The sequence below is a fragment of the Olea europaea genome, chromosome 12, assembly GCF_002742605.1.
Source record: "Olea europaea var. sylvestris chromosome 12, O_europaea_v1, whole genome shotgun sequence".
Classification (NCBI taxonomy): Eukaryota; Viridiplantae; Streptophyta; class Magnoliopsida; order Lamiales; family Oleaceae; genus Olea; species Olea europaea.
Genome location: NC_036248.1, coordinates 18,456,387 through 18,475,883, shown reverse-complemented (window position 1 = coordinate 18,475,883; position 19,497 = coordinate 18,456,387). Strand labels below are relative to the sequence as shown.

At 34.8% G+C, this 19,497-nt stretch overlaps 3 protein-coding genes and 1 pseudogene across 3 annotated transcripts in view; 2 read left to right on the top strand and 2 right to left on the bottom strand.

Moving 5' to 3' along the window:
- The first annotated feature begins 998 nt into the window (after positions 1-998).
- Positions 999-3,169, top strand: LOC111405965 (ubiquitin receptor RAD23d-like). The gene is made up of 7 exons (XM_023035104.1): positions 999-1,177; positions 1,257-1,325; positions 1,729-1,776; positions 1,874-1,983; positions 2,085-2,163; positions 2,644-2,774; positions 2,884-3,169. The coding sequence occupies exons 2-6, from the start codon at positions 1,269-1,271 to the stop codon at positions 2,758-2,760; spliced, it is 411 nt and encodes a 136-aa protein (XP_022890872.1). The 5' UTR covers positions 999-1,177; positions 1,257-1,268; the 3' UTR covers positions 2,761-2,774; positions 2,884-3,169.
- LOC111406716 lies at positions 2,932-10,532 on the top strand (annotated as a pseudogene).
- Positions 10,533-10,611: 79 nt separating this feature from the next.
- Positions 10,612-15,488, bottom strand: LOC111405964 (dihydrolipoyllysine-residue acetyltransferase component 4 of pyruvate dehydrogenase complex, chloroplastic). Its single transcript, XM_023035103.1, has 6 exons — positions 14,402-15,488; positions 13,563-13,754; positions 13,376-13,463; positions 13,201-13,271; positions 13,014-13,097; positions 10,612-10,998 (listed from the first exon to the last, which is right to left on the bottom strand). Exons 1-6 carry the CDS (start codon positions 15,299-15,301, stop codon positions 10,894-10,896), a joined length of 1,440 nt encoding a protein of 479 aa, XP_022890871.1. The 5' UTR covers positions 15,302-15,488; the 3' UTR covers positions 10,612-10,893.
- Positions 15,489-17,757: 2,269 nt separating this feature from the next.
- Positions 17,758-19,497, bottom strand: part of LOC111406715 — a 20,649-nt gene continuing 18,909 nt past the window's right edge. Inside the window, exons 4-5 of the mRNA XM_023036096.1 lie at positions 18,090-18,161; positions 17,758-17,844 (exon numbers count right to left, since the gene is read on the bottom strand). Coding sequence (XP_022891864.1) covers positions 17,758-17,844; positions 18,090-18,161 — 159 coding nt within the window. The remainder of the gene's footprint in view (positions 17,845-18,089; positions 18,162-19,497) is intronic.

The window sequence follows — 19,497 nt, the reverse complement described above, 5'->3', positions numbered from 1 at the left end:
GAAGATTTTATTATAATATGGAGAGAGAGAACAAAGATTATGTGTTTGCAATGTTTCTAACTTATTATAAAATACAATGAAGAACCAACTATATATAGGGAATAATTTAAGCCCTAAAATTAGAGTTGTAGATAAAATAGAATGTCCAAAGGTATCCTTATTTTGATTTTTTTGAGGCTAACACAAATTTTAACTCCCAATAGGCTTTCAAATTGAACTTCAACTAGAATTTGTCCAATAGACTTTGAATAGGATTCCAAAAACATTCCAAATAGAATTCCTCTTAATATGCACTTTAATTAGAACTCTCAATTATCTTCGACAAAAGAATTCGGGTCACACTTAAATTCTAACAATTAGACATTATAAGGAATTTAGTCTAAAATTAAAATGGATATTAATAGATAGATGGTACTATGGTGGATAAAGATGGATGGGCTTTGACATAAAAGAATGTCATTTCCTATATCTTCTCTTATCTAGCTTAAACCCACTTCCTACCTCTGCATTATGTTATGTGGTTGAAACTGCAAATGAACCTCAATCCACCATAATACCATCTTCCTAGTATTATCCATTATAATTTATACTAACTACCTCATAGGGCCTAATCCGGTTCTCCAAACTCACCCTTATAGTTTAATAAAATGACTGTGCATTTGACTGGACATTCCTTTTCACTGTCAAAGTAGAAACTTTAATGTGCAACAACTAGAAGACTTGATATCTTGTTGAAATAGAGAAAAAACTATTTCTGCAACTCTCCTCGAATATTTTCAAGAAAGAAATTCATAACTTTCTCAGGCTGCTTCCTGTTGAGAGAAATAAGTGCGTATTTTACCAGTAGCTCTTCTAATATTACGTGTTAACATTACCTGGTAGACCATCATAAATATCGTCACTTGAAATCTCTTGTTGAGGTTTGAGTATTTTTGTAGATGTTGCACATCAGCATGTTCATGCATTGTTGTTCAGGTCATTATCTCTCTTTCCTCATTACTCCCATTTGAAATGTAAATATTAGGGTATTCCCGAGCCAGTGGAAGTTCCGCCTACAGCTGGAAGTGCACCTACCAGTCAGGTTCCTAATGTGTCTACTCAGCCTCAGCAAGCTGCACAACCAGGACTTGTTCCTTCAACTGGACCAAATGCAAATCCTCTAGATCTTTTTCCACAGGTTAATGATTTGACGTTGCTGCTGTCTATTCATTTCATTATGAATTTTGGGTGACATCCAAAAAATTCTTTTGTAATAGGGTCTTCCAAGCATGGGTCCAAATGCTGGTGGTGCGACCAACCTAGATTTTCTACGCAGCAGTCCACAAGTACAGTTCCAACTATGTCTCTGACACCATTGCTACTTTCTCATTTAAAAAAAAAAAAAAAAAATGGGTGTAAAGGAAAGGGAGTGTGTTAGATAGAAAGAGCTACAAAAGGTTAACAGATATCTTATTCCATATAATGTTGTAGGCTGAAATAGGGCTTTGATGGACATAGGTTTAAAAAAATAAAACAATCTTTTTTTCATGTACTGCTTTGGCGCTTTTAATTAAGCTCTGCTGGGACGATCCGATCAAGAGGTTGTCCAGTCATCTCAGTGAGGAATTTTGAAAGGGAGAAGAGAAAAAAAAGAGAGAAATGAGTAATAATAAACTGGGAAATGAATCAGAGAATCTGTTTTCTGTGACCTGAGTTGTTAAATATTTTGTTTCTTATTTGTTGCTTCAGTTCCAAGCCCTTCGAGCAATGGTGCAAGCCAACCCACAAATCTTGCAGGTTTGTAGCCTTCCATCTTAGTCATCTGTTCTCTGTAAACTCGTTAATAAGGTAAGTTTGTTGCAAAGACCCATGCCATTCTTGCTTTCATTGACAGCCCATGCTTCAGGAGCTAGGAAAGCAGAACCCTCAGTTAGTGAGACTGATTCAAGAGCACCATGCTGATTTCCTTCGCTTGATCAATGAGCCTGTTGAAGGCGGAGAAGGGTACCCTTGAGTTTGTTCATTTATTTAGACATTTGGTGTGTGTGAGTCCTGTGCAGAAGTTGTTATACTAACATTCTGTTTTGATCTTGATGCGGTATCAGTAACATACTGGGGCAGCTTGCTGGGGCAATGCCACAGGCATTAACAGTGACACCTGAGGAACGTGAAGCCATAGAACGTGTAAGTGCAAACATGCCTTCCACCTGATTTGATTTTAGAACATTTTATTTGGAATTGGTGGAATATCTTACTTTTTGAAGTTTATAATGATCTGGACTGTTTTAAAACAATCCAAAAAGCTCTTCAAATGTACCGAGATAGAAAGCCCAAAAGAGGGCAAGAGTAAGGAATGCCTCAACCCCCAAAGGCTTATTTATTCCTTGAGGCATGTACCCTGTAAGTCAGAGATAAGCGTTGACTAAGGGGACTCATCTCGTAATAAAAGTTAATTTGTTCATGAACATAAAACATACACTTGGAAGATGGAGCAGAGGTGGACATTTTTTTTTGGCATTTTGCACCTGGAAACCAAAACTGATGCCTTCTGCCCTTTGTTCGGCCAAATATAATATAGTACAATCACATATACAAATACAATGGAATATGTTGATGTAAATTCTGATAACCACTAATGATGGTGATTTCTCCCTTTTTTGCCAGCTTGAAGCAATGGGGTTTGATCGAGCTCTCGTGCTTCAGGTGTTCTTTGCTTGCAACAAGAATGAGGAGCTGGCTGCAAACTATCTGTTAGATCATATGCACGAGTTCGACGAGTGATGATAGGAATTGAGGTGGACAAGTTTATTCCTTTCTAACCTCTTTTCACTTTTTACAGTTACCTTTTCACCGTGTTTCATTTATTTCCTACTGATGTGTGTGCATCTATTGAATTTCTATTAGCCCTCTTCTTGTGGAGAGTTCAAATGATGGTCAACTGCTGGAGGGGAGATGAATGATCAGAAATGTAATTAGCTTGTCATGCCTAAGTTTGACTCTGCTCAGTGTAACTATATAACTTGTCGAATTCTTGCTTGTTCGGTAGTCACATGGTGTCTGTGATTCAATAGTATACCCGTATTTGAATTACCTAAGTTCTGAATTCACAGACATTGTGAAATTATATACAACATTTATCATCTCTATGATGTTAATATTATTGAAGTGCATCGCCATTTTTAGCGATAAAGGAGTATCTGGACCCAAAAAATTACTTGGAAATGATGACTCGTTTTCAAGGTTTGTTGCCACATAAATAGCTTCGACCTGGTTGCGATGGTGTTATAATCGTTTGCAAGTGTATGTTTGTAACACTTAAAAAGTACTAATAAATAAACACCAAGTAATTTTGATGATTATGTTAAGATCTCTTTAACTTGCTCATTACTCTCGGTTTATTGAAGAGAAAAAAATGATCTTGTAAGATTGGTGATGGAATCTACAACTTGACTTAATCGTCATTCGATTCGTTCTATGGGGGTGTTTGATAGACATTTTTATGTAAAAATGTATTTTAAAATAGTAAATTGACGTGAAATGTGTGGTTGAGAAATAATGAAAAGTTTTTTATTTACGTGTAATATTATTTTAATAAAGAATGTGTGGTTAAAAAGAAGAGAGAAAAATGTATTTTGAAAAAAATGGCTACCAAATGTCTCTTATATATTTCTTATAAGACATCAATTATGAAATCTGAATATGTTACGGGAGTCTATTTATGGTTTGAATGCGAAGTAGACGCAAGTCATACTTATGCATTTTTAAGGAATGTAGATTTGAAATTTCAAATATTAAAATATTTCCGATCGATTTTCTAGAAATTGATTTGAAACTTGAAATGTACTCAAATAGGGATATTTTTAATTTAAGGAGGGAGATTGAGCGAGCTTTTAATTCATTTCACATTTTGTATTTTCATTTTAGCAAACACCAAATGACGTGGAGCCTGATGTCATTCCCTAGCAATTAAAACACACGAGATGGGTTTATTTTCCACGAACACAGGCTTAGTTAAGAGAGATGAACTTAAAGATAAGGAAATAAATAATAATAATAAAGAAAACAAAAGAACCGAATAAAAATACAAGAATAACGGCGTTCAGATCTTGAGAACAAATGGCACCAAATACATAAATCTGCATGCATGCATTTTGTGCTTATTTAGATTTGTGTACATAACTTTTGAAATTTAACGATTGCAATTTTGATCGTCATTTGAAGCCATTTTGTGATGCATAGCCTTCAAATTTGCTGAATTGGAGTACGTTTCCAAGGTTAGAGATACTTCGTTAACAAATATTCCTAATAGTCATCGAGAACTAACTTTTAAAATCGACTTGTAATGGTTATAATTCTACAGATTAAACCTTAACTCAGGCGTAAGCACAATTAGAGTCACTAGATTAGATTACCTTAACACTCGGTGTGCAATTATTTGTAAACTTATCGAGGGAAGAGACCTTTATGAAGATGAATGGAAATACATATTTATTTAATTTGTGATTTGCCATCTGGAAAGATTTAGCCCAAGAGGCATCCAAAATTATGTTCAAGGCTACCTATCTATTAAGCCCTCCTGTTTAAACAACACTGACACTGGGAAACAATTCTAATTTATCCCCGTTCATGTTGGAATGTTCCTTGTAATGTGAAAGAACTGAATAAATATTCATGTATTAATTCCATATAATGGTACATTCAAAATATTAAATTTTTTAATTTTTTATTTTCAAGTCATTTTCCTGCACATTTTTAGTTCGTTTCTGTCATTCTGTAATGCTCAAACAGATGCTTTTAGGTAAGTGATCTTGCAGATGCTTCGAAAGGATATGGGACATTGAATAATATACTTGACTTTGATGTAAAACATGAAACGGTGAGGATACAAGGAAGTTTCTCGCGTAAATTGCGCAGAGTTAGGCAGGGTATTGATCTCGTCAGAGCCTTGTTCCAAAAAAATTTGTCATCACAGTATGTCTTGCTCCCTTGTAATGAGATTTTCTTGTTATAATATTTAATTGACTTGCGTTGCTGATGCATTTAACTGTACTATTGTTTTTGCAGAGCACCAATGGTAAGTTGTGAAAGCATATTCACTGTGTCGTATTTGTATTCATCAAATGTAATACTTTTATCATTATTAGCAACGAAAAGGTGGTGTTCATTTTGAATCTCTTATAGCATCTCAGACTTGCAGTATCAATTTTCTAGTCATGAAAATTACTCAATCCTCCCATGCCTGGTTTGTTCCATGATTTCTTTTTCTATTCACGTGTGGAGTCTCTTCTGATTTATTTTGGGTCTATGTCAAAATATTGTGTTGCTTATAAGTGGAGGCAACAGATCTGTTTTTCTGGAATTTAAGAAGTGTAACTGGTCATTTGTACTTCAGACATAAATATCTTCTACAAGTTAATCCGCTTTGAATCGAAACCAAAATTTGTTTGGCGCAAAAGCTTCGATACCACTTGTTGATCCCAAATCGGATTGTAAGAAATGAGATTTAATGACAATATTGAAGTAATCTTTCACACGATGAAAACGTGATTTAAAGTAAAGAAGAAAAAAATGGTTAATCGCAGATGAATGATGTTTATTCTGAACAATATGCAAAAAAAAACAAGTACAATTTAGCAAAATTGCTTATCAGAAAACTGATAGAGGAGCCTCATATAAATCCCTAGAAGTAGAGTTGTAAATGAAATAAAATGTCTAAAAGTTTCCTTATTTAAACTTTTCAAGTCCAACTCAAATTTCAACTCCCAATGGACTTCAAAATAGAATTTTATATAGAATTTGACAATTAAACTTGAATAGAATTCCTCAAAGCATTTCAACTAGAATTATTCTAGATGTGCACTTCAATTAAAGTTCTACAATTATTTCAATAAAAGAAATTGGGTCACCCCAAAATTCTAACAATCTCCACCTTGACATGAATTTCGGTGCAACCGAACAAAAATCCTAGATCTCAAACCATCTGTATCGAAATGAACTGGCCAATCTCCTCAACGCAGTAACCGAAACACTCCATACAAACCAATCAATCGTCTTGTGCCCGGTGTCCACAAGCGACACTTGAACCCAATCCCAGGGTTCCCATAATTCCTCCTCGAAATTAATGTTGATCACACAAGGTTGAAGCACACCTTGTAGCAAGAACCAAACCAGATGCAAGATCAAAAGGCCTCTTTTTGGAACTGTCACCTTCAACGTCTCTAGAAGCATCCCATACATTATTGACACTACGGTACCTACACTGGATGAGTTTAACCCCAACAACTGAACACAGTGTACCCGCTAAAATTAGCGGCAAAGCAGAATCACCAACGCTCTCCCTAGCAGTATTCTAAACAAACTCAGAACCCAACACAAGAGGTATTGTACTAGACTGAACTTCCACCAAGGTACTAAACTTGTCCAAATGTCTTCTCTTAACTGGTTCTGCACTACCCTGCAAAATGTACAACTCGGATTTTCTCCGTCCCTTAATTATAATTCGGACTCCCTTTCGGACCTTTAAGACTCCACCTTCTCCAAAGAATTTATACCCTTTTGCATCTAGGGCACTCAGCGAGATGAGATTCCTTTACAGATCTGAAATATTTCGAACCTAACCAAGTGTTCTGACTGTTCCATTCTGCAACCACAATCTGACCCGATCGATTCCAGCAATACGGCATGACTGATTGTTTTCCATTACAACTCTACCTTGTTGAACAACCTCATATGTCTGAAATAAATTCCAACCGGAACACAAATGGTGCGAACATGTCCAATTAAGACTCTATTCCTCGTCAGGCTTAGATTCCACATCAGATACCACGGTCAACATCACATCTCCGCCATCTGAAAAATCCTCAACTACATTGGTTTGTCTGAAGTCAAATGTTGCGTTCCACGATTTGCAACTAAATCACCTCTAACCTGCAATATATTGCAATCCTTCTGAATATGTCCCTTCTGTTTGCAGTAGTAACAATACACATTGCTAAAGTTGACTTTCGATCTATCTCTTTATCGACCACCTTGAGATACAAGAGCTTCACCATCCCTTGATGTAGCTCCAATCAAATGCTTCATCTTTTCCTTTGAGTGCAAAGCATCATAAACATCGTCTATAGTCAAAGTATCTCAGCTATACAAGATGGTGTCCCGAAACGATGCATGAGAACCAGGCAGCGAACACAACAGAATCAAGGTAAAATCCTCTTCATTGTACTTAACCTCCAATGTTTTCAAATCTACAACTATTTTCTTAAACACGGCAATGTGATCTTCAAACGATCCTCTTTCCGCCATGCGATGGGAATACAGCTTCTGTTTAAGAGCCAATTTACTAATAAGACTCTTAGTCATACATAATTGCTCTAATCTCAACCACAAAGCAACCGCCATCTTCTCCTTCAAGACATCTTACAGAATATTGGTGGATAAATGAAAATGAATCAACAACACAACCTTTCAATCCTTCCGTTATTTCTCCTCCATTATCCAATCAGCTGGCATCTTCTCAAAACCTAGCAACGCATCGTCCAAATCCAATTGCGCCAAAATAGTTCTCATCTTTACTTGTCACAAAGAAAACCTTGTATTCGATCCAGCAGTGAAATGTCATACCTCATGGTAGTCATCTCTAAAAAACCTCAACTAATCCACAGTAGAAGAACCAAGATTCGATACCACTTGTTGGGCGTGGAAGCTCCAATACCATTTGTTGATCCCAAACCGAATTATAAAGAATGAAATTTAATGACTATATTGAAGTAAACAAGATCACACCATGAAAACAATATTTAAAGTAAAGAAGAATAAAATGGTTAATCGCAAAGGAATGATGTTTATTACTGAACAATATAGAGAAAACAAATTCAACTAAGCAAAATTGCTCATCACAAAATTGACAGAGGAGCATCATAAAAAATCAATCCCTAGAAGCAGGGTTGTAGATGAAATAAAATACCTAAAAGTTTCTTTATTTGAACTCTTCAAGTCCAACTCAAATTTCAACTCCCCAGTGGATTTCAAAATAGAACTTTAAATAGAATTTGACAATTAAACTTGAATAAGATTCCTCAAAACATTCCAACTAGAATTCCTTTTGATATGCACTTCAATTAGAATTCTACAATTATTTTAACAAAAGAATTCGGGTCACCCCCAAATTCTAACAAAATTGGTGTTTTCTCTTTTTAAAAATCTTCGAAGGAGATGGAATTCTTGAAAGAATTTTATGGTACTTCTGGATCCCCGCATCTGATGATCAGACAAAAGACATCAAATTTGATTTTCTTCCAGACGTTCTAGGGTCTCGTGTGTATTATTAGTTGCCTAAGTTCATATGAGCTAGATTGTTTGTGTCATGGTTTGCTTCTTTTGTTGCAGTATATGCAGTTTTTGTCTAATCATGAACATAGAGGACATGAAAAGTTTGAGTTGGAATAGCCAAGGCGTCTGTTTTTTGCGTTCTCAGCGTGCTTTTCTCTGTTTCTTCTCTGTCCATATTTCTTTCTTCTGTGAATTCTTGTTGATGCTGTATTAATCCTGTACGGATCCTAATTATCGGCTCATTGCATTTATCATTCATTTATTGTGGAAATTGGCTATGAATTCATTCCTGATGCAAGAAAGTGCAACCTATAGAATGGCCATTCTAAATAATATTGGGGAAACTGTCATAAAATAATTGGATAAAACGACTTGAAAAAGTGAAGCCTGGAATCATTCTTCCATGTCATGGGCCATCCTGTTGCTCTGTGACCCTGTCGTTATCATCTTGCTTGCTTGTTTACATGCACATCTATCTACACACTTGAGTCATAATGTTTATATAATGTGAAATTCTTCAAGAGAAAGCTAATTTTTCTGAACTCAAACCTAATTTTTGATGTCTACATGGTTATGCAGAGAAAAAAAATTTGAACTTACTCAAAAGAATCTCAGAAGACAATTTTTCTGAATTCAAAGCTTATTTTTGAAGTCTATGAAAAACTTGAAATTACCCAAAGAAAAGGCAAATACCTGAAAATCTACCAGATTATAGGAATCATTTTGAATGTACAACATTTGGCATGGGAACCGAGAAATATCCAGTTAGAACTTTACGATGAATATGATAGTCTGCTGTGAAACAACTCGGAATATCAGCTTCAGTTGCTCTGCATACATTTGGTATTTGTTATTCTTTGAACTCATAGTTTATATTCACCGTGCTACTTTCAGGGATTGCTGTTTAAGAGAAGCTGCTTCAATAGCTTATGCAAAAACATGTGCGCCTTATCACAGATGGGCAGTCAGGACTGCTGTTTCTGCCGGTATGTATGCCCTTCCAATTTCCAACAAGGGAACAGCTACTGTCAAGGCTAAATGAAAGCAGTGAGTTTACTCGCGTGACTTCCATGTTGCATACTTGGCCACATTTTTATGGCGCTAATGAACGATTTTACTGTAAATGATAAGTGTTAATATGCAATAGAATTGGAAATGGATCTAACTCTATGAATGATAAGTGTTAGTATGCAATAGAATTTGCAGAGTTTTAGTTCAAGAACATTCATTTAAGAGCTCTGTCAAGAACTAACAAATAGAAAATGAGATCCATTTCTCGAGTTGGCTATGGATTGGAACTCTTATTTAGCTCTTTGTTGAATACTATAATGGTTTTCCAGACCGAGGCTATCAAATGCAGTATTTTTTGCAAAACGTCTTTTGAATTTCATCGATGGTTGGAAAATAAATGAGTTTATGGTTATTCTTTGAGCACAAGCTTGGAGAGTAAATTTCAGAGAGAATCTAGTATTAACTTACATTAGGAATTGATGGTATTTATGTGTTTTAGGTGGTGCTTAAGATCTACTCTGCAAACTCGAAACAAAACTGGTGTTCGCAACATTTTGTTACAGACGAGTCCGCAGAGAAGGAAATGCAAACATACATTGATACCTCACTTCGATTATACAATACACCGATAAGGTGTACACTTCAAGAAATATCAGCTTGGACTGATGAGCTCTGATTCATATGGAAAAACCATTGGTTTAAGTTATGTTTGGAAGTCATTTCAGAAGCAAGAAAGAACTACTGCCTGTTGGGATGAAGCTTTTCTGATCAGTCCCGACTTGAATCGTCCCTGCCATTAACAATCTTATAGGTCTTTACACAAGTTCTTCATGTTGAGCCGTCGTAGATCTTTAAATGTTCGTGGACATGGATGCTTCTGCTTGATTGTTTCCAAGCCGCCATGACACAGGCTTAGGAGTAGCAATATTTTCTCTGGTCACGTGGTAGTGTCGAATAGCTAATGTTTCAGCAGATAGTAAGTACCATGATTTTGTAAATGAATTGGATTTTCTGCAGATTCATAGAACATAGAATTCTGTACAATGCTCTTAACGTCGTGTTGTCTTCATCACTTAGTGAAAAATCGTTAGGCACGAATATGTTAGATACTAATGGATCTGGGGAAGACTACCTGTCCAAATTGCGAATAGACAAAGTACGTGTTTGGCTAAGCCTTGGAAAATATACTTAAAAGGTTTACTCATAAGTAAATAATAAGTCTTCTATTACGCAAAGATGAAAATTAACAAATAACTCTTTCCAAATAAGATAAATACAGTGGTGTCATTCATATGATATAACTAGCACCAACTTCATTGATCACGCTCAATGTTTTGAACATCGAAAGGAAAAAACGAAGAAATTATTCAAGTGACTGGGTGAACTACATCTCAACAAGTTTGAATGCACAGTTTCAAAAATTTGTCAATTATATATTGAGTTGTCTCTTCCACTGAAAGAAAAAGAAAGAATGGAATCTAAACATTGACAGAAGTTCATCACGCTGCTAGAAACTTAGCCGACTTTTGTCTAATGGGAAACCAGGGAACACCTTTTAGGAGCCTAAATCTTCATCTACATTGTCAAGCTCTCGGGGTTCTCGATAATCTTTGAGAAGGTTTGAAGAAATGCAGCCAAATCAGCACCATAAATAATTCGATGATCAGCCGTAACATTCACCTGAAAAATATTCACCAAAGAACAATTATGAGATGAATGCATTGAGAAACTTCAATTAAAAATTATGTAACATTTCGATAATGGCGCTTCAAAGATAATAATTCCAAATGTTCACTCATTAGCATTTTGTAACTTGATTTTTAACACTAAATTGTGAAGCAATGACCAATATAGTTTAATATCTCAAACTAGGTAATACACGTGCTTCATTATTCAGGGACTTATTTACAAACAACTAAGTCATGATAAGCAACATAAAGGATAGACAATAGAATAAATTCTCAAAATTTTCTGTCAGATATAAAGTTGCCGACATTTTCCTCAATTTATTAGCTTGCATCCAAGAATCATATCTTGAGATAAGAACCGGGCTAAACTCAAACATGCATGGTTCTTCTATAGTTCTATTACACGAATCAATGGATAGAGAGCTGGCAAAAGCATGCAAATAAATCCTGTGTAGATAACATAACCAATATAAGACATGATTATCAACGAGTTCGGATTTTGGATGAAGCAGGATCCTGAAGGTTTGTGATTGTTCTCTGAATTTTTATTGATATTATTAAGTATAACTATTAGAAATTCCCTGAAACATGCCATCAAATAGTACTACAAAATTATACTTATCACAATGCAGAGTTGCTAATGATGAAGTATTGCATGACAGCTTCACCTTAACCAGCTGGTCACATAAATTTTCAGACTACACTAGCGCGTGCACGAAAAAGAAAAAAGAAACAAAAGATAGTGTACTAGCAATTACTTTCAGGAAGGAAAATACTGTCCCGGGTACTTTACCTTTGCAGCCAACATATACAACTAGGATAATGATGATCATAGGTAATGAAATGGGGCAAGATGTGTCTAGAAGTAGAAACAAGAACAGATATGTTAGCAATGGAAGGAAGAATATTTCTCTGTTACTTCCACTAATTTCAAGCTCCCTCACAAAAAGAGAAAAATAAGAACTATGTCTTCTTTAAAAATGAAATAAGGAATGAATTAATAGAGACTCTTAATCAATTCAATCTTCTTTGTCATTAACCACAGAGGAACTAAGTGTATCTTCCTTGCCTTAATTCATGACCAACACTGCAACCAAGTTTCTCTGATTCACTTAGGGTACTCATTTCAGCCAGCTTTCGGTGATTCATGATTGATGATACGAAATTACACTAGGAATTTAAATTTACAAATCACGCCCACGTCAGAAGTGACTGGCATTAGATGATGAGGCAGAATTATTTTTACATTGTAATGCCCATAATTGTTTTCATTTTTTATCCTCACGTAAGACGACATATAATTCCATAAATTTAAGTCTTCAAAAATTATGATACTTTCTTTAGCTGTCAATTGTCTGATGAAATCGTCATCCTTTATACCATGCTAGTAGTATCATTATCCTTTTCCAGATCACTCCAAGAGCACCACCCCAGGACTCCAGTTATTATATAGTCTTCAAACTCGAAATTGCAATCCCAAGGATTATCGATTGCCAATATCATTATTAGAGCATAAAGAGACCTTATGACTCAACTTACACCAATTTTACCTTAAACTAATTCCTATGCATATTTGACTATCTGCTTCACTGAGTAGAGACTGACCTGAAGTAGTAATCTACTACATGGGACGTATAATTCGCAGACCAAAAATTATTTGTTTTGCTGAAATTGCACCAGAATCCGAAAAGCTGTTGTGATCTGAATTCTATCAACCATTCTAAGAAGCACTCTTCTAATCTAATCCATCTCAGCAACAAGTGTTTTGGAAAGCCAATTAAGGACCAATCACTACTAGAAAATTATTGAATAAAATTTTTAGTTCAGAAGAAAGCAACAAGTTGCCCAAAAAAAGTAGTTTTAAGCAAAGTTTCAATCATGAGGGAGAAATCAACCAAGGAATTTCTGTTTCACATATTTTATCCATCACAACATATTTTGTTACCCATAAAGTATGTGGAGAAACTGTGCAAAACAAGAATCACATTAACCAGAGCATAAACTCACCAGCATCTTATTTTTGACGCTAAAGAACCCATCTTTATCGGCTAAAACAGTAGGCTTTGATGCTCCAACAGCCATAATGGCTCCCTAACATTAACGAAAATATTTTTGTAATATAGTTGCCATTTCGTCAAAAAAATGCTACATCAGTGTGCGTAAACCAGATATGACGTTGTATTGTATCTCTCACCTGGCCTGGAGGGAGGATAGCATCAAATCTGTCCACTCCAAACATGCCCAAATTGGACAATGTGAAAGTTCCTACATGCAAAACGACCATAAATTCAGTACCTGTGCCTACATTGAATCTAAAAATTCATGTTACGTATCCTTAAACACCCATTGAACTATCACTACTTAAATACCTGAATTGTACTCATTAGGTTGAAGTTGTTTGGCCCGGGCCTTCTCCACCAGCTCCTTCCATTTTTGAGACAACAGATAAAGATCCAACTATGGAAATCACAAACAAGTCAACAACATCAGAAAGAAATTCCAAAATTCTTAAAACCAAAAACTAAACAAAGGCACTGAGCCAAATGTAGTTCATACCTTATCAGCATCCTGAAGAACTGGGGTGATCAACCCTCCATTAATTGCCACAGCCACTGCAATATTTATACTGCTATTATATGTAAAACTCTTCCCATCTTTACAGGTTGCATTAACCACTGGATGCTGAGCCAGTGCCATTGCTGCAGATTTTGCTAACAATGCAGTCATTGTCACGCCCTTGGGCTTCACCTATCATCAATGAAACAAATAGCAAGTTTTTTGAAAATTCCAAACCTTAACATTATTGAATGTCCTTTCAATACTAGCTGTATTGATAACAGTAATCTAAAATGGCACAAACAACCTATCTTGAAGCACAGTAACGTAGATTTTTGTAATTTAAAACCTGTCAAATGTATCTCAATATGCATTAAATGAATTAATGTCAAATATTTCTCATTGAAGACTATATTCTTCTCACCATTTTGTAAACTTGCAAAATCACTATGTTCCGATTTATAGCCACATTATGAAATTGAATACTAATGTCTTATATTGATTATTCTTATCATTTCAATTGCATATTTAGCTAATATAAGAGATCGCAGGTTGAGTGAAAAAAAATTCCATCTACATTAAGAAAACATGATAATCAATAAAAAGGAATTCCATATGTATCATTCTCATATCAGTTATTCAAGATAACATCTCATCGAGGCTTGTAAATTACTCATGAGATCTATTTCCAGAAAATTTGTTATCAAAACCGAATGTATCCAACATTTTAAACCAAGAATTTCAAGGCACGCCAAATAATACCATAATTGCCTATACCTATATTATCATAAGTGAAATTGTGATATGCAACTAGATTATAACGCATTAAATAAATATACCTTCTCATAGAGAGCATCGAGGGCATCAGTGGCGATTGGATACCCAACCCTGAAAGTCGGCACTGACAAACTCTCCACCATATTCTTGGACACTGCAGTTTGCATAGTAGTAAATGGCACCACGGTCGACCCAGGAATCTCTGGAAAGCTCGATGGAGCTTTTGGCGGAACTGCAGCAGGAGCAACAGACGCCGCTGGAGCTGCAGGGGCAGCCACATTGCTCTTGGAGGCAGGCGTAATTCCAGCTGCCTTCTCCACATCCTCAGGTGTAATTCTCCCAAACGGCCCTGTGCCAACCAACTTATCAATATCTACCTTGTGCTGTTTAGCCAATTTCTTGGCAAATGGAGTCGCCACCACCTTTCCCGGTGTAGAAGGAGCCGCGGTGGGAGCCGGAGCAGCAGCAACTGCCGGAGATGGAGCATCTAGTTTAGGGGCAGGCGAGGGTTCCTCAACCTTAGGCGTTGATGGAGCAGGGGCCAAGGAGGATTGAGATGTAGCTTTAGCCTTAGCTTCAGCTATTTCATCCTCTGTTTCTGCTAAAATTCCAATCGCCGCACCAACAGGAGCCGTCTCTCCTTCATTAATAACAATGGCCGCCAATATTCCATCATAGAACGTCTCCACATCCATATCAGCTTTATCAGATTCCACAACAACAACAGATTCACCCTTCGACAACACATCACCTTCCGATTTAATCCAGCTGACGATTTTTCCCTCCGTCATGGTCGAACTCAACGCGGGCATAAAGATCTCGCGAATCTTCGCCCGCACGACTGGGATTCGTGATCCAGAACGGGGTTTCAAGAAAAATGCAGAAGGGCGTCTGACAGGAGTGGAACTGAGGGATGATGAGAAGGAGAGGCCTGGAGTTCTTGATTGTAAAAGGGACGCCATTGTTTTCGATAATGGAGCAATTGCTATGTAGGATCTTGGTTTTTGTATTGAGAACTATTATGTGGAAATGAGTGTATATTATGCAGAGGAATTGGGAGTTGAGAGTGGGGACTGGGGAGGGCGGAGAAGACGAGGGAGTTGGTTTGTAGTTAGCTTAGAGAAGTCCGCCTGCCAGTGTGTGTGAAAATGGAGCTAGGTCGATGTTTGTATTTGGTACTAACGTTGTTGTTAACAGAAAACAAAATGATTATTCTTTTAATTGTTAATTTTATGCTGCTGGGAAGAATTAAAATTGTATTTTAGGCCATCTCCAACTCTGCACCAAATTTTGCACCATTTTACATCAAATTTTATACCAAATCTTGCAACAAACTAAAATTCATCTTCAACCATCACACCAAATGAACAGTATTTAACCATTTTCTTCCCTTTTTTATTCTTTATAATCTACTTATTTGAAATATTAGTTATTTAATTATTTCATAAATACATAGATTACTAAATAAATAATTACGTTAAATTACGGAAAAGATTAAATTCATTAATAAATATAAAAAACATAGAACAATTAATAAAAATACAATTAATAAACATAGAACATAAATTGCTATTTAATATATTTTGTGTTAACTTTAATAAATAATCGTGTTTGATGTATTTTAAATTGTTTTCATTTTTTAATTAATTAATTAATTATTATGTCTTACATTTAAAATTTATTTTAAACACAAATAATATTAGTATTAATAAAAAATAATAATAATTTATTGTATTAAAAAATATATAGCACAAATTACATAAATACCCTCAACAAATTTATTTGAGAAATGTTAAATAAGAGCAAAATGGATATTTTACACTTTGCACCATTTTTCACCAAAATGGTGCAAAGTTTGGTGTTGGGTTGGAGCAATTTTGCACCAAAAAATGGTGTAAAATGGTGCAATGGTGTTGTGGTTGGAGATGCCCTTAGAGTCGGCTAAAATTTATAATTGGCTTTGATATTACCCTAAACTATAGCATAATTTTTTTTTTTCACAGGTCTGCCATTAATTTCATGTAGATAGCGGGAGTGCCTAGGTTTTTTTTTTTTTTTACACATGTCCAAACTGTAGTTGGCTAATTTCACGTTCAAAATTATAGTTTATTGAATTGGTATTAAAGTCAAAGGATGAAGGGTTGGCAGTATAGATTTTGAAGGAGTCAGAGAAGCCAAAAAAAGGACCAAGGGGAAAATATCTTTGCAAAATCGCTCGATACCCATCTGAGGAGCGCTCAAACAAAAATTTTTGAACCATCGTCGCTTGCTAGATACCTGTTGGGCGCTCGAGCTGCCACGAGACTGCTTGTTGGCAGCAAGGAATGCTCTCGAACCGTCGGCTTATCTGAGTAGCATTTTGTTCGAGTTTTTAACGAATTTTACAATCATGTTCAACCTCAAATACTTGATATTACAAATACCCAAGCATGGTACGTCCACCAATGTGGGTTGATCATTATTTCATACAAAAGAATATCATTTGAAGATCATAAACATATTTCATAATTATCTTGATTCAATCAAAAGATCAAAATATAAAGGATCAAACACCAAAAATCACTAACTTCACCAATAAGCCTTTAGAGTTATGAAATTAGGAAGAGATAACTGGAATTTCAATTATTGTAGGACGAGTTTGTTCTTGGTGATCCATGCAGAGGAAAAAGAAGTCGAGCTATTCGAAAGTGTGGGTTGCACAATTGAAGAGATTTTTCAGTGATTTACAGATTGAATGGTCAAAGTTTACTAAAGTTTAGTTGTGTCTAAACCAACTATAATTTATCATTTCTAATGGATCTTTTGGCAAGATTTGTCCGAAATTTTTTTATCCCAATTACAAGTTCTTCAAGGAATTTTCCTTTGTTACCAAATTTGGTATTATTTACTTTTATATTTTTTATTTGTATTGCATAACTGACGCTTGGGGTTTAATTGAATCTTAAACTTAATCATCTAAAACAATAAATAAGTGATTTGTTGTTTTTTATTGATTGATTATTTTAATTCCGCATTATACAGTTTTAGGTGTTGTTGGGTCTAAACATTGTGCTATTTTTCAATAAGCATATAATTCAAATTTTCGAGAAACTTATTTGATCAATGTATAGAGATACTTCGCAATCTGAAATTATGCAATATGATCGTTTTAGTGACATGTCTATTGAAAATATGTACAAGAATGACCATATACACGTGTGCATATAAATCAATATCTGAATTTGTAATTACTATTATCAATGATTTAAATATTATTGAAACTTTCAAAGAGCTTCCAAAAAAAATTGATGAGTTAGAAGGGATTCATGATGAAAGATCCTGAACAAATAAAAAATAAAATTCGACCTACAAATCGTAGAAACAATTTAAACGGAGTTCCCTGAAAAATAAATTCTAAGAGGGTAGAGTTTATATTACTTTAAGCCTTTTCAAGAATATTCCTCGACCTTAAACTAAAATTACTACCACGTCGCTTTCTTCTCTGTGCCTTAAGTGGAAGATCCCCCTTATGATGAAACCAACGAAACTTGTAGAGTGAGTAAGTGTGACCGCACTACTCGGAACGTCTTTCACTCCTAGCGGCTCTGCTTCTTGTGCTTTTCTTGTTGATGAGGCATCAAAAAGGTTTCTGTGTTACCTAGAAAAATGTTGTTCCTATGAGAAAATTTTTCTTGTTTTATCTTTTCAATTGACTAAAGAGGGAATACAAGCCCTAGGAATAGCCTCTAGGAATTGTCCCTTCAGGCCTACCTTCAATTGTGGTCTCACAACCATCTGCAGGTATCGAGGCTTAATAGATTGAGAATATGAATCCCAAGTCGGCTACTCACATTCAATGGTAGTCAATTTGCCCAGCGGAGAGAACATATATAGAAAATTGATAAAGAGATTTCAAATGAAAATGATACGTCCATTTGATATGCGATGATTATTTGTTCACTTGAACTAAAAAGAAAATCATTTGTTGTCCTTATTGGTCTTAAAAGTGGTGCATCTTATTGCAATTGATGAACTATCAAATCTTGCTTATATTTCATGATTTGAGACTAGTTGGATGATGTAGTGTACTATTTGATCCACATAAAGCTCGCCAACTAATTTTTCTATTCATGTGTGCCCTATATTGTGACAAATATATTCGCAAAGACATTTATTTATTGTAGTACTTGAAGAGTTGATAAATACAATATAAAATTTTAAGTGATATTATTACAATGGAGAGTAAATACGCGTTGTACTCTTTTTTCATTGATCGAAATTTATTCTATTGAATTTTTTAAACAATGCATTAATAAGGTAACTTCATAGCATATTCAAAAAAATAGTGTACTCTTTTTCCTTCACTAGAGTTTTTTCCCCATGATTTTTTTCCTAATAAGATTTTAAAGAAGCATGGTCTTTGTATAATAAACATTTGATGTTCGAAATATTATAGTTATAAATGTAAATAATTTGCGAAATATTTACTCTCAATATAATTCTTTTTTTTGTCCTTGTTTGATATGAATAGTATTTTTAATGTGATTGAAATAGACCATCGTGTTGATTGCATTCAACTAGAGAGGAGTAGATGGATATTTGTATGAAGATGATGAGATTGAAAACATTGGTATACAAGATATGGATTACTCGATATAAATATTTTCACTATAATCAAGAGGAGTAGCTGTATTATTTTTCTTTGCCTATATTTTATCCCAATGAATTTTCTTCACAACTTTTTTTACAAAATAACATTTGAATACTCTAATTTTTTTTAAAATTTTTTTTATAGTTGATTGAACTATTTTCCTTTCGTTTGGTATTTTTTTCACCAAGTTTTTAACAAACAAATTTTTTAATGAGAATATGATGTGTTTTAGTGATCCGAAGTAGAGTATTCACACCACAATTTTTACATCTTGCACCACATTATTGCACTTAAGATTTATAATCTTTGCTCATTATAGCACTTATGTCTCTTATGATTTTTCATGTCATTCTTATCCTCAAACTTTTCATTAGTTAATATATTTTTTATTTGATAATAGTTTTATGTCCAAAGGTTCATTGAAATAGCATAAAATATCTTCTTCTTTTTTATCATATTTTTAAAATAAATAAATAAAAAGTGAAAACACATATTTTCCTTATTTCAAAACATGAAAATAAAATATTT

Bases quoted from the DNA above. Each gene is read 5' to 3' on its own strand.
- LOC111405965 (XM_023035104.1), top strand. From the start codon at position 1,269: ATGGGTCCAAATGCTGGTGGTGCGACCAACCTAGATTTTCTACGCAGC. The intron at 1,326-1,728 runs GTACAGTTCCAA...TTGTTGCTTCAG, and splicing joins TTCTACGCAGCAGTCCACAA to TTCCAAGCCCTTCGAGCAAT. The intron at 1,777-1,873 runs GTTTGTAGCCTT...TTTCATTGACAG, and splicing joins CCAACCCACAAATCTTGCAG to CCCATGCTTCAGGAGCTAGG.
- LOC111405964 (XM_023035103.1), bottom strand. From the start codon at position 15,301: ATGGCGTCCCTTTTACAATCAAGAACTCCAGGCCTCTCCTTCTCATCA. The intron at 13,098-13,200 runs GTGAGAGATACA...CGTTAATGTTAG, and splicing joins CTATCCTCCCTCCAGGCCAG to GGAGCCATTATGGCTGTTGG. The intron at 10,999-13,013 runs GTGAGTTTATGC...AATATTTTTCAG, and splicing joins GCGTCAAAAATAAGATGCTG to GTGAATGTTACGGCTGATCA.